The sequence below is a fragment of the Pogoniulus pusillus genome, chromosome 30 (genome assembly GCF_015220805.1).
Source record: "Pogoniulus pusillus isolate bPogPus1 chromosome 30, bPogPus1.pri, whole genome shotgun sequence".
Lineage (NCBI taxonomy): Eukaryota > Metazoa > Chordata > Aves > Piciformes > Lybiidae > Pogoniulus > Pogoniulus pusillus.
In genome coordinates, this window is record NC_087293.1 from 16,323,950 (window position 1) to 16,337,354 (window position 13,405).

The window sequence follows — 13,405 nt, forward strand, 5'->3', positions numbered from 1 at the left end:
TTTGGGTTGGAAGGGACCTCTAAAGCTCATCCAGTCCAAACCCCCTGCAGCCAGCAAGGACATCCCCAGCTAGAGCAGGTTGCTCTAGCCCCAAACAAGCTCACCTGCAGTGGTGCCAGGGATGGGCATCTCCCACCTCTGGGCAGCCTGGGGCAGGCTCTCAGAACCCTCAGCATCACAAATGTCTTCCTCTCACCCATACAGTGATGAAGATGTTGAGCAGCACTGGCCCCAGTACAGAACCTTGAGGGGCACCACTTGCCACCCCTCTGCAGCTGGGCATCGAGCTGCTGCCACCCCCTTTGGATGCCACCACCCAACCCATCCTTAGGCACTGCACAGTTTCCCTGTAGCAATCCTGTTACCAGCTGCCACCTCCTGGCACTGCCCCGTGCCAGAATCAGAGACACACCCAGGCTGGCACAGCCCCTCAGGGTCCCCAAGTCCAACCTCTGCTCCCACTCTACAAGGTTCACCTTAAACCATCTCCTCAAGCTCCACATCCAAACCACCCTTAAACACACCCAGCCTGGGTGACTCCAGCACCTCTCTGGGCAGCTTTTGTCCTACTGTCCAACCTAAACCTCCTCAGCCTGAGGCCCTTCCCCCTTGTCCTGTCTCCAGCTCCCCGTGGGAGGAGCCCAGCAGCAGCCTCCCCACAGTATGCCTCCAGGTAGCTGTAGGCAGCAGCAAGGTCTGCCCTCAGCCTCCTCTTCCTCAAACGACCCATCCCCAGCTCCCTCAGCCACTGCTTATCAGATTTATTGCCCAGGCCCTAGGCTCACCCAGGTCTGCTTTGGCTGCCTGCTAGGGTGGAGTACATGGAGAAGAGCAAGCACCTGCAGGAGCAGCTGAACGAGCTGAAGACCGAAATCGAGGCGCTGAAGCTGAAGGAGAGGGAGACAGCCCTGGACATCCTGCACAGCGAGAACCCCAGCAGGGGCAGCAGCAAGCACAACACCATCAAAAAGGTACCTGAGGGCTCCAGCTTCTACCTCACCTGATGCCACCCTCTAGAGGACCTTTCCTTCTGTTTTGCACAAGTCCTTGTAATAAAAGTGGTTTCTTTTTTTAGGCTTTCTTCCCCCTGGCTGCTTAGCTTGGGACCAGGGGACTGCAGCTGCTGCTGCCTTGGGCTTGCCACAGCCCACAGACAGCTGCAGTGCTGTGTGGAGGGAGGCAAAGGGCTCCCAGGGTCCGAAGGGCTTGCTGGACCTTAACCAGGAATGCCCAGGGATGCTGGCACACCCTAGGGACCCTGGGAACAGGGCAAACCCTTCCTGCCCAGCGCAGCCTTTGCCTGCAGGTGCTGCCAGGGAGCCACGCTGAGCTTGTCTGGTGACTGATGGGGACAAAGGTCCTCCTGACTCCCTGTCTCTCAGCAGCAAAAGCCTAAAGCTTCATCCTCTCCTTTAAGCTGCTGTAGAGTAACCTGTAGTGCAGATTTCCATCCTAACAGCAGAGTCTGTCGCTGGCAGGGGAGTGGGGGAAGCATCTGTGCCCTGTGCTGGGGACCCCAAACCCACCTGCCTCTGGAGCCCTGGTTGAGAGGAGAAGCTTAGCCAGAGAGCTGAGAGGTCAGGCTCTGCTAGCCCAGAGCCACACCTGACAGGTCCCCACGAGGCCCACTCCTCATTTTGATGTCCCCTCCTTTTGCTTAGCAGCTGTGCTGCTCTCCAGCCGGGCTCTGGGCAGCGAGGGGCTGGGGGCACAGCTGGCACGGTGGGATGGAGCAGTCAGCCCCACTCCCCTCTGCAGCCTTCCTCACCCTGCAGGGGCTTTCACCCAGCTGCTGTCCTTGTGGAGGGCTTGGGAGCCTGTGTGGCACAGGATGGCCTGTAACAGCTCCAGGTTTTCAAAGCAGACCCTTGGCTCTCAGCTGGGAGCAGCAGCAGGAGGGATGTCTGGACTGATTTGAAAGTACCAGGTCCTGGTGGCTTTCATCTCCAGGAGCCTGTGATCACTGAGCTGGGGCAGGGAAGTGGATCTAGCAGCTTCTGCCTCCTGCTTTCCCCACCATAGCCCTGAGCTATTCGGGTTCCTGTCCCACCAGAGCAGAGGATATAAAGAAGTCTTCACAGACCCTTTTGTCTTGGCAGGCTCTGAAGACGTTTCTGCTCCCAGTAGGGTTGGGTAGGTTCTGCCTCCCCTGCGTTTAAAGGCAGGATGCTGCATCTTGCACTTCTGACAGAGGCGAGGGGATGGTCCCATTTGTCTCACTTAAAGGAGGTGGCTGGGGCCTCATTTCCATGTCTGTCAGGGCTGGTGGCTGGACCTGCGTCTCTGTAGTCAGTCTTTGCTCCTTTGAAGCTGGAGCATCTCCTGCCTCCTCCCAGCGGGGGGGACCAAAGCTGCTGCGCTCTCAACCCCTCAGCCAGGAGGAGCCAAGGGGGGAAGCCTCCTGGCTGCTTTTGTTGGTGCCCCGGGGAGGTCAGGAGGTGGTGATGGAAAGGCGATGAGGGCAGAGCAGGTTCAGCGCCTCTGAACCGCTCCCCACCCTCCCGCCCCGCCCGCAAGCCGCTGCGCTGAGCCAGCCGCTGCGCTGAGCCAGCCGCGGAGCGCTCCCGCTGCCGCCGCTCCTCTCACGGAGGATTTTCTTCCTCTTCTCCGTTTTATTTTGCTGGTTTAGCCTCAAGCCCAGGGCAGAAGACCTATCTGCATTTGAGACTGCCAAGTAGGTTCTTCCCAGGTACTCTGGGGGGGTGATGGGAGCAGTGGCTGTGACACTAACCCCTGCATGAGCTTGCCTGCCGCTCCAGCCGGCTCCTGCCCCTGCCACGCTGCTCACACAGCCTCTGGTGCTGCTCCAGCCACAGCCCTGCCCCCTGCTCCTGCCCACCCTGGACCCGTGCAGCATAGAATCACAGAATGCTTTGAGATGGAAGGGACCCTGAAGATCATCCAGTTCCAACCCCCATGCCGCGGGCAGGGACACCTCTTCCTAGGCTGGCTTGCTCGAGGCCTCATCCAGGCTGGCGTTGGATACTTCCAGGCTTGGCGCCTCCACAGCTCTGGGCAACCTCTTCCACGGCCTCACCACCCCCAGGGGAAAGGGTTTCTTCCTAATGTCTGATCTAAAACCAGCTTCTTCCAGTTAGAAGCCATTGCCCCTGTCCTGTCACTCCAAGCCTTTGACAGAAGTCCCTCCCCAGCTCTCCTGTAGCACCCTTCAGGCACTGGAAGGCTGCTCTAAGGTCTCCCTGAGGCCTTCTCTCCAGGCTGCACAGCCCCAATTCTCCCAGCAGAGCCCTTCCAGCCCTGCCAGCACTGCTGTGGCCTCCTCTGGCCCTGCTCCAGCAGGTCCCTGTCTGTGCTGAGCACTCCAGAGCTGCCCCAGCACTGCAGTAGAGGTCTCAGCATAGCACAGCAGAGAGGCAGAATCCCCTCCCTGCCCCTGCTGCCCATGCAGGGCTGGCTGTGGGCTGGCAGCACTTGGTGCCAGCTCATGCCCAGCTCTGTGCCCCCTAGCACCCCCAAATCCTTCTCTCAGGGCTGCTCTCCATCCATTCTGCACCCAGCCTGGGTCTGTGTGTGTCACAGGCAATCCCCCTGCCCAGCCCTCACTCCCTCAGCAGCCTTCTCAACCTCTCTGCATCCATTTCTCCACCTGATCCTCCGTGCCAGGAAGCTCCTTTTCTTGGCAGCAGTTGAGTTGGCAGCATCAGTGGGGGAGTGCAGGCATAAGACACCTAAATAATTAACCATGCCTGTTTGTGCTCTGCTGCCAGGGGCTGGGAATGGAGTGGAGGTGCAGGGTGGCCTTTGAAGATGTCGTTAATGAAGTAAAGCAGGACCCTCCCCCTTGTTTGCTGCAGAAAGCAACAGAGGGTTTGAAAGCAAACCCAAACAAACAGAGCACAGCAACTCTCTGCTGCCAAAGCTGTCCTGACAGCCTAGAGATGCCTCCCCCCGTCGCCGTGCAGCAGCACCTGGAGCTTGGTGCCAGCCTCTACCTGCTGGGGAAGCATCAGAGCAGCCTGAAGCAGATGGCTGGGGACAGGCAGCGTCTGCTGCTTGCTCTAGGGCCAGGCTCGGGTGGGTGTCTGGGGAGACTCTTGATCGCCTTTGCTCTCGGGGGTGCCAGCTGTCAGAGCCACCCTCCTGCCTGCCCTGCCCTGCCCCGCCCTGCCCCCTGCTCCTCCAGCGCGACTCCAGCGCTCCTAAGCTGCGTCTCCTCTTTCCAGAGCCTGCTTTGCCCTCCCTCTGCAGGCTGCATGCAGAGCATCGACTCCCTGCTCCGGGCCGGGGGAGCTTGAGGCAGGTTTTTTGTGCTCTTTCCTTGAGTGTGGCTCTTGCACACCCACAGGGTTTAGCAAGTCTGGGCTAAGGGACTTGGGTGTTGCTCGGGGGGTGGGTGGCAAAGCGCCTGGGGAAGAGGCTTTTGTCGGTAGGGACCTGCAGGTGACCACGGAGCAGTTTCCCAGCACCTCTGCCTCTTCGGCTGCAGGAGGAGATGGAGCCACAGAGTCAGGCAGGGTTGGAAGGGACCACAAGGAGCAGGCAGTGCCAACCTCCCTGCCACGGGCAGGGACACCCTACCCTAGAGCAGGCTGCACACAGCCTCAGCCAGCCTGGCCTTAAACACCTCCAGCCATGGGGCCTCAACCACCTCCCTGGGCAACCCATTCCAGCCTCTCACCACTCTCCTGCTCAACAACTTCCTCCTCACCTCCACTCTGACTCTCCCCACCTCCAGCTTTGCTCCATTCCCTCCACTCCTGCCACTCCCTCACAGCCTGAAAAGTCCCTCCCCAGCTTTTTTGGAGCCCACTTCAGATCCTGGCAGGCCACCAGAAGGTCACCTGGGAGCCTCCTCTGCTCCAGCCTGCACAGCCCCAACTCTTTCAGTCTGTGCTCACAGCAGAGCTGCTGCAGCCTCTGAGCATCCTCCTGGCCCTGCTCTGGACACTCTCCAGCATCTCCACAGCCCTCTTGTCCCAGGGGCTCCAGAGCTGGATGCAGTACTCCAGGTGAGGTCTCAGCAGAGCAGAGCACAGCAGAGGGGCAGAATCCCCTCCCTGGCCCTGCTGGCCACACTTCTGCTGCTGCAGCCCAGGCTCTGGTTGCTCTCTAGGCTGCAAGTGCACACTGCTGGCTCCTGCTGACCTTCTCCTCCAGCAGCAGCCCCAAGTCCCTCTCCTCAGGGCTGCTCTCCAGCCACTCACTACCCAGCCTGGATTGGTGCTTGGCATTGCCTCGACCCAGCTGCAGGACCTTGGTGTTGGTGAACCTCCTGAGACTGGCTTGTGCCCACCTCTGCAGCCTGTCCCGGTCCCCAGAGGCAGAAGCTCCCTGCTGCCTCAGGCCCCCCAGCACGGGGAGGCTCCCAGGACAGGCTGCAGCTCTCAGACACAGGCAGGGCTTTCATCCCAGTGCCTTTCCTTCTGCACAGTCATGCTTATTTACTGTGATTTAAGCCCTTTGAAGTATCCAAGCAAGGAGCAAATCTCCAGGCCTCCTCCCAGACAAGCAGCTTTGTCCTTGAGGGTGGCTTTGGTCCTTCCACAGGTCCTTCCCCTGCCAGGCTTTCCCTCCAGCAGCTCAGCATCTCCCTAGGGCTTCAGCTGACTCTTTGCTGTCCACAGGGACTGTGCAGACCTTGGTGCTGAGCTGAGCTGCTGCTGCTTCTCCTGCTGCTCCTGCTTGTGGTGCAGCATTGCCCTCAGCTCCCTAGAGTCACAGAGTGGCAAGGGACCTTCAAGATCATCCAGTTCCAGTTCCCTGCCATGGGCAGGGACACCTTCCACTAGAACAGGTCACTCAAGGCTTCATCCAGCCTGTCCTGGAACACCTCCAGGGAGGTTGTGGAGCACAGAATCACCCAACGTGATCAAAGATCACGTTGGGTGATTCTGTGCTCCACAACCTCCCTGGGCAACCTGTGCCAGGAGAAGGAGACCTTCTGGTGGCCTTTCAGCACTGGAAGAGGCTGAGCAGAGCTGAGGACAGGCTTTTGAGCAGGGCCTGTTGTGCCAGGACAAGGGGGGATGGTTTGGAACTGAAAGAGGGAGATTGAGTGGAGAGGAGGGAGAAATGTTTGCCACTGAGGGTGCTGAGAGCCTGGCCCAGGTTGGGCTGCTCCAGGGAGACCTTAGGGCAGCTTCCAGTATTTGAAGGGTGCTGCTGGAGAGGGACTTTGTGCAGAGGCATGGAGTGACAAGACAGGGGCAGTGGCTTCCACCTGGAAGAAGGTGGATTTGGGTGAGACATGAGGAGGAATCTCTTCCCCAGGAGGGTGGAGAGACACTGGACCAGGTTGCTCAGAGAAGCTGTGCAGGCTCCATGCCCAGTGGTGCTCAAGGCCAGCTTGGATGAGACCTTGAGCAACCTGGGCTAGTGGAGGTGTCCCTGCCCATGGCAGGGGGGTGGAACTGGCTGAGCTTTGAGGCCCCTTCCACCCGAAGCCATCCTGTGGTTCCGATTCGCTGTCCCTGCTGGGCTCAGTCTCTTTCCTCCCTGCTCCTCCTGGGCGCTGGGAAGTGAAACTCCCTGGCAGCTAAAGTGGGCCACGCAGCAGCCTCCTTTCCTTGTTTACGAGGAGGGAGAGGAAACAAGGAAACGTCAGGCCTATCAGCTATTTTTGTGGCAGCCTTTGAAAAGTCTTTCCTTCAACTGGAGCTTCATCTTCTCCCTTTCAAACAGGCGCATCAAAGCGTCGGGGGCCGGGGAGAGAACGAAGCGGCGGCGTGGGAGGCAGAGAGCAGCGGCCAGGGGAGGGCTGCCAGAGCGGGTGGGGAGGGGAAATTGGCTTCGGGAGGGGGGAAGTGAAAGGTTCACCTGGCTGGCAGGGCTTGCAGAGCAGGTAGGGATGGAGGAAGAGGATCAGGAGAGGGCAGTGAAGAAGGTTTCACGCACGCAGCGCTTGGCAGGGACCGCAGCTCTGCCTCCCAGCAGAGCCAGCTGTGCCCAGCAGCACTTGGGCTCAGGTGATGGCACTGCCACAGGCCACCTTCTCCTCCAGCCTTGCCAGGCTGTGGGGTAAGCCAGGGAATGGGAAGGAAATGAGGCAGTTTAAACCTTTCCCTGTTCCTTGGGGTGATGGGGAAAGATGGATGTGATCTGCAGCCCTCTTCTCCTGCTCTTCAAACCTCTCCCTGTTGTTCCTTGGGGTGATGGGGAAAGGTGGATATGATCTGCAGCCCTCTTCTCCTGCTCTTCAACCCTCTCCCTGTTGTTCCTTGGGGTGATGGGGAAAGGTGGATATGATCTGCAGCCCTCTTCTCCTGCTCTTCAAACCTCTCCCTGTTGTTCCTTGGGGTGATGGGGAAAGGTGGATGTGATCTGCAGCCCTCTTCTCCTGCTCTGTGCCCCATCCCCAGTGTGTGTGTGGCTCACTGGGTACCCTGTTGGATTCCCTCTATTGGGTTTGCAGGGCTGGCACCACTTTTGTGCCATGGTGATTGGGTTAGCCACTCCAAACCACGTTTGGCTGTTGAGGGGCTTATTGCCTTGCTTCTGTTTGTTGTTCCTTAAATCAAATCAGTCCAGCAGCCCTGGGTAGCAGCAGAGCTCAGAGGAACCCCAGCACAGGAACGCAGGGAGTGGGACTCTTCCCTTTCTCCCATCCTGATTCATTCCAGCTCTGGCTGCTTAATTGCTCTCCCTCCCTCTCCCTCTAAATTTTCTTTGATGGCTCTGGGAGTGCACTTGGAGCCCACCCTCCCTCCTGCAGGAAGGAGATTATCATAATACTGCTTGTAAATCAATTTTTTTCCCCCCCTTCTCTGCGCTGAGGAGAATGTAACTCGCTCTTAATCACTCAGCCTCGCTGGCACAGCGCACGGTGCGGGCACAGAGATGCACTTCTCCTTGCCTGGCTGGGCAGAGGGTGCACAGAGGGTGCACAGAGGGTGCAGGGAGGGTGCAGAGGGGGTGCAGGGTGGACACAGTGCAGAGGGCACAGGGAGGGTGCAGAGGGGGTGCAGGGGGGACGCAGAGAGTGCAGAGGGTGCACAGAGGGTGCAGGGAGGGTGCAGAGGGCACACAGAGGGTGCAGGGAGGGTGCAGAGGGGGTGCAGGGGGGACACAGGGTGCAGGGAGGGCACAGAGGGCACACAGAGGGTGCAGGGAGGGTGCAGAGGGGGTGCAGGGGGGACACAGGGTGCAGGGAGGGCGCAGAGGGCACACAGAGGGTGCAGGGAGGGTGCAGAGAGGGTGCAGGGCGGACACAGAGGGTGCAGAGGGGACACAGAGGGTGCAGGGAGGGTGCAGAGGGGGTGCAGGGGGGACACAGAGTGTGCAGAGGGGACCCAGAGGATGCAGGGAGTGTGCAGAGGGGCTGGAGGCAAGCTCAGGGCTTTGCCTAGCAGAAGAGGCTGGAGCAGGGCCGTGCTCTCCTCCTTGCTGTCCTGGAGCTGAGGGCCCAAGCAGCTCCCACTCGTGAGGCCCTGGGCTTTCCCTGCAGAGCTGCCCAGAGACCTCCCTGGGAAGCAGGCTGGGCTGCAGGGCACCTTCGTGTACCCCTGCAGTGCTAGGTGGGTTCAGTCAAGCTGCCGTGGGGCTCACTGACCCCAGGAGCTTCCCATGGCTCTGCCCTTCCTCCTCCAGTGGGCCCCTGGGGGTTCGTGGTGGCACAGCCGTGCCCAGAGGCTGGCAGCCAGGCTGGCCCTGCCTGCCGCTGCTCAGCAGTGACAGCAAGGAGGCTGGGAGAAGGAACAAGCAGTGGGGGGGGGGTCCCTGCGGGCCCACGGGCACTGGGGGGGCAGTGTGCAGGCAGGAGCAGTCCTGACTTCCTCCCTGCTGCTGAAGTGCTGCCAGGCAGCCCCCGGCCCACTCCCCACCACAGCAGGCACCAGAGGTGCCAGGGGAGCCTTTGCTCCAGGGCTGGTGGAGGCAGAGTAGCCTGAAGGTGCTGGCTCCTCCTCTGCCCAAGCTCCCACTGAGCTCTTAGCCATCACCCAGCTGCTGCTGGTGCCAAGTGTGCCAGCTGTGCCCGTGCCCTGCTAGTGTGATGCATTTCCAGTGCCCTCAGGCTCCTCTGCCCAGAGCCTCCTGCCCAGGCAGCAGCACAGCCTGAGTGAGCCTCTGGGCTCTCAGCTCACCTCGGGGGCACTGAGAGCTGGGGGTGCCTCTGGGTGGTGGCAACAAGGTAGGCAGCAGCAGTGCCTGCTGTGTTGCCATCGACATCCCTGGGGGCTTTCAGAGGGCAACACGTGGCTGGTGCTGAGTGCCAGCAGGCCGTGGGGCATGGCCCCTCGGGAAGGCAGAGCTTGCCCCTTCCTGTGGCACCCCCCAGCTCGTCAGGACTCTTCCTTGCTCTCACAGCTCTTGCACCTCAGTGTCCCTGCACAGGTAGAGGAAGCAGCCTGGAGCTCAGGGAGCCTTGGCAGGCTGGGGGTGGAAGCTCCTGGAGGAAGAGCAGGGTGGCATCTCCACTTCCTCCTTGTGCCTGGGCGGGATGCCCTCGGAGCTCTGCCTCCCTGCGCTCGCCCTGGCACCGCCTTGGCGTCTGCTGGGGGAGCAGAGCTGTCATGGGGCCATGAGACCCCAGAGTGGGTTGGGTTGGAAGGGTCCTTTAGAGGTCATCCAGCCCAACCCCCAGCAGGGACAGCTGCAGCTGCAGCAGGTTGCTCAGAGCCCCAACCACCCTCACCTGGAATGCTGCCAGGGGTGGGCATCTCCCAGCTCTGCAGGAGGGTTGCTCTGGGTGACCTTTACAGCTGCCCTCGGGCCTCAGACGTTCCATGATTGCATGAGGGAGGGTAACTGTGCCCCCTCAGCAGCCCTTGCTCGGCGGGGAGGTGGTGGTGGTGCCACAGAGGGCAGCTGTGCTCCTGCAGCCCCCCGTGCCGCATGGCAGCCCTGCTTCTGCCCCCCCCCTCGAGCGGTCGGGACGGAGGGACAGTGCCAGCAGCACCCCCCCTGCTCAGCTGGGGGTGAGGCTGGGGCTGGGAAGAGGAGGAGGAGGGGGCCCCCCTTCAGCCACCCCTCTGCTCTCTTGCAGCTCACCCTACAGAGCACCAAGTCCCGCGTGGCCTTCTTCGAGGAGCTCTAGGAGCCGCTGCTGCCAGCCCTGCCCCTGGCACTGCTGCACCCACCCGGGGCTGGGGAGCCAGGCACCGCCCCCCTGGGCGCTGCCAGCCTCTGCAGGCCAACGGACCCGTGCCCTGGCTGCCCACGGACTCTGTGACGTTCTCTGGCTCCGTGCCCATCCCTCCCCCCTCGCCCCTCTCTCTCCCTGGTCTCTCTCTTCTCCTAGTGTAGTGTTAGCGCCGCGGCTGTGCCCCCCCAGCCTGGCAGCCCACTGAGGAGTGTGCCCAAAGCTGTGTCCCTGGCAGGGCTGCCCTGTGCTGTGAGCAGAGCCTGGAGCTCCGCAGTGCCAGGCTGCTCTCCACTGGAACCCAGGACGTGTGCTAGCGGAGTGCCCTGGCAGCCAGCTGTGGCACCGGTGCCTGTGGGCACCTCAGGCTGTGGGGGCAAGGGTTGCTGCTGCCCCCCCAGGAGAGCAGGCAGGGCAGGAGGTGGGGTTGAAGGTCTCCTCCTGCAGCACTGCACAGGGTGAGGAGCAGGCACCAGCTAGTGCCAACCAAATGAAGCCTTCGTTGCAGCAGGCTGGCACAAGCCTGGGCAGCTCCCGCTCGGGGGGGCAGGGCTGGCTCACTGCTGGGCATTCACTGGGCACACAGGGCCTGCCCCCCGTGAATGCAGCATGGGCTCCCCAGCAGCTCCTCTGAGCCCCCCACTGGGGGCTGCCTGTCCCTACGTGGGTGCCTTCACTCACAGCTCCACACCCCCCAGCAGCAGGGGGGCGCTGGGGCTGCCCTGACCTCTTCTTAACCCCCCCCCAGCAGCAGCAGGGGGGCACTGGGGATCCCCTGACCTCTCTTTAACCCCCCCCCCAGCAGCAGCAGGGGTCACCGGGGATCCCCTGACCTCTCCTTAGTGTCTCCATCCCAACCCCTGCCCCTGCCTGGGGCAGTCTCTCCCTTCCAGCTTGCCGGAGGCAGTGCCGCCCCGGGGCATCCTCTTGACACCCCCAACTCCTCCTTCACACCTCCCATTCCGCCCCCAGCCACCCCCGAGGCGGGGGACAGTCAGCCCGTGGCAGACCTGGGCCCCAACCTGGTTTTATTTAACCCCCGGCTGCTGGGCTGCGCTCGCCAGGCGCGGGCCGGGGCCAGCTGGGCATGGGCTGGCACAGCCGCAGCTCCGCCGCCTGGCACAGCCGCAGCTCCTGGCCCCGGCCCCGGCGCGGGAGGAACTCCACTGCTCGCCGGTTTAATAAAGCCCAAAGCACTACGAGGGGGAGCTTTGCCCTCTTGGGTCTTTTCTTCCCCCTGGGGCGAGGCTCGGCGAGCCCCTGGCTGCCGCCGGGGGGGGTGAGTGTGGTGCTCGGGGCAGCTCCCGCGGGGCTGGAAGCCTTTCGCCCGCTGCTCTAGGGGGTCCCTCTTGGGATTTGGGGGGTGAGGGTCTGGGGGTGAAGCCCCTGCTTGCCGTTCCCCAGGCTCTGCCTGCTCGCAGCCTGCCGACAGCGAGTCCCGACGGCGCTGACCTCCATTTCCTCCTTAATCCCGGGTAAAGCCCCGCGGGGAGCTCGGCATGCGGCGGAGCTGCTGCTGGGCTGCACCGCACCTCTGCCGGGGGCTGCACCGCACGGCTGCCGGGGGCTGCACCGCACCGCTGCCGGGGGCTGCACCGCACCGCTGCCGGGGGCTGCACCGCACCTCTGCCGGGGGCTGCACCGCACCGCTGCCGGGGGCTGCACCGCACCGCTGCCGGGGGCTGCACCGCACCGCTGCCGGGGGCTGCACCGCACCTCTGCCGGGGGCTGCACCGCACCTCTGCCACGGGCTGCACCGCACCGCTGCCGGGGGCTGCACCGCACCGCTGCCGGGGGCTGCACCGCACCTCTGCCACGGGCTGCACCGCACCGCTGCCTCTGCCAAACAGCACCGACGTCTGGCAAGACCCAACCCGGGGGACTGCTCAACATCCCCTCCTTACCCACTCCGGCCACTCAATGGGCTCGGTGGTGGTTGTCCTGCCTGCCCCTGCCTGCCCCTGCCTGCCCCTGCCTGCCCCCGCCTGCCCCTGCCTGCCCCTGCCTGCCCCTGCCTGCAAGGAGGCACAGAGTGTCTGCTGGGTGACCACCAACCCTGCGGGTGGGCGCCAGGGAGCTGGTTTGGTGCCCACCTAAAATGTACCAGTCAGGTAAAGGCCTTTAGGGGGGCAGTAGGGACCAGTGGGGAACCCGAGGTGGGGATGCTGATGGGGCTGCTGGCCTCATTCCATGCAGCCATAGCTCATGGGCAGCCACCTCTGTGCCCACTTCACACCCCCCAGCTGCCCCCTGGGGTGCCCATGCAGGCATGGTCTCCTCTGGGGAGTGAGTCTCGGTGTGGACACCAGGGAAGGGCTTGGATGGGGCACAGGAGCTGGATCTGGATTGCAAAGCCTGGAATCTTGTTCCCATCACTTCCCATCAGGACATGGCAGCAGCTGCTGCAGGGACATGGGGCACTGCCACAGTCCTGCCAGGGTGCTTGGGCTTGGACACTGTGATGCTGGGTACCACCTGGACTGGGCCTTGGTGCTAGGTACCACGAGTTTCTAGCATGGTGGCACTGGGTACCACCTGGCCCTGAGAACCCAAATGGGGCTCCCAAAGCCTTGCCCCTTCTCCCTTCCCTCTCCACCTGCACCAGCTGCCGGCAGCTCTGCCCACCATGGAGGTGATTTGCTCCCCAGTACGTCCCAGTGTGGGCATGGCCACAGCCACACCATGAAGCAACCCCCAAAACCTCCCCGGCGGGGGTGACCACAGCCCGGGCGTGCCAGGGTTAACCTTGCTGCTGGAGCACCGGAGCCGTCCCTCTCAGGAGCCTTCCCTCTTCCTCCGCCGGGCCCTCCTTTAGGAAACATTGCACTAAATGCCCAGCTGACAGCCACGGCCCCGGGAGATTGATGCCACTGCCGGCGCCTCCGCGGGCTGGGTGCCAGCGGGTGGCTTTAGAATGATACAGAGGCCACCCCGGGCCACCTGCGTCCCCACCCCCCCCCCGTGCTCAGCCTGAGCGATGTTCGAGCCCAAAGGACACTGCGCTGCCACATCCTCACGCTGGCCTGGGATGAGTTTGTCCTGGGGAGGGGAATATGAGGACACACAGCTCAGGTTTGCACCATCCCCATCTCTGCCAGGTGTCCTCATCCCTGTGAGGGATCTTCATCCCATCCTCATGCCATCCCCATCCTATCCCCCCCCCCCCCCCATCTCCATCCTTTCCAATCCCCACCTCTGTGAGGCATTCTCAACTCCATCCACATCCCATCCCCACCCCATCGTCCTCCCATCCCATCATCTCCATCCTTTCCTATCCCCACCTGTGAGGGATCTCCATCCCTTCCCCAACCTCACCACCATCTCTGTCTTGTCCTCATCCTATCTCCACCCTATGCCCATTCCATC

The 13,405-nt window shown here is 62.4% G+C and overlaps 1 protein-coding gene across 4 annotated transcripts in view; it reads left to right on the top strand.

The window, feature by feature from the left end:
* The window catches only part of NF2 (NF2, moesin-ezrin-radixin like (MERLIN) tumor suppressor), a 52,528-nt gene extending 41,281 nt beyond the window's left edge, over positions 1 to 11,247 (top strand). For 2 of the 4 annotated variants that reach the window (XM_064168145.1, XM_064168146.1), the window contains exons 15-17: positions 812 to 971; positions 2,630 to 2,674; positions 9,944 to 11,247. In XM_064168145.1, coding sequence (XP_064024215.1) covers positions 812 to 971; positions 2,630 to 2,665 — 196 coding nt within the window. In that variant the 3' untranslated portion in view covers positions 2,666 to 2,674; positions 9,944 to 11,247. The remainder of the gene's footprint in view (positions 1 to 811; positions 972 to 2,629; positions 2,675 to 9,943) is intronic. The other 2 variants (XM_064168143.1, XM_064168144.1) reach the window with 1 other exon arrangement.
* The last annotated feature ends 2,158 nt before the right edge of the window (positions 11,248 to 13,405 follow it).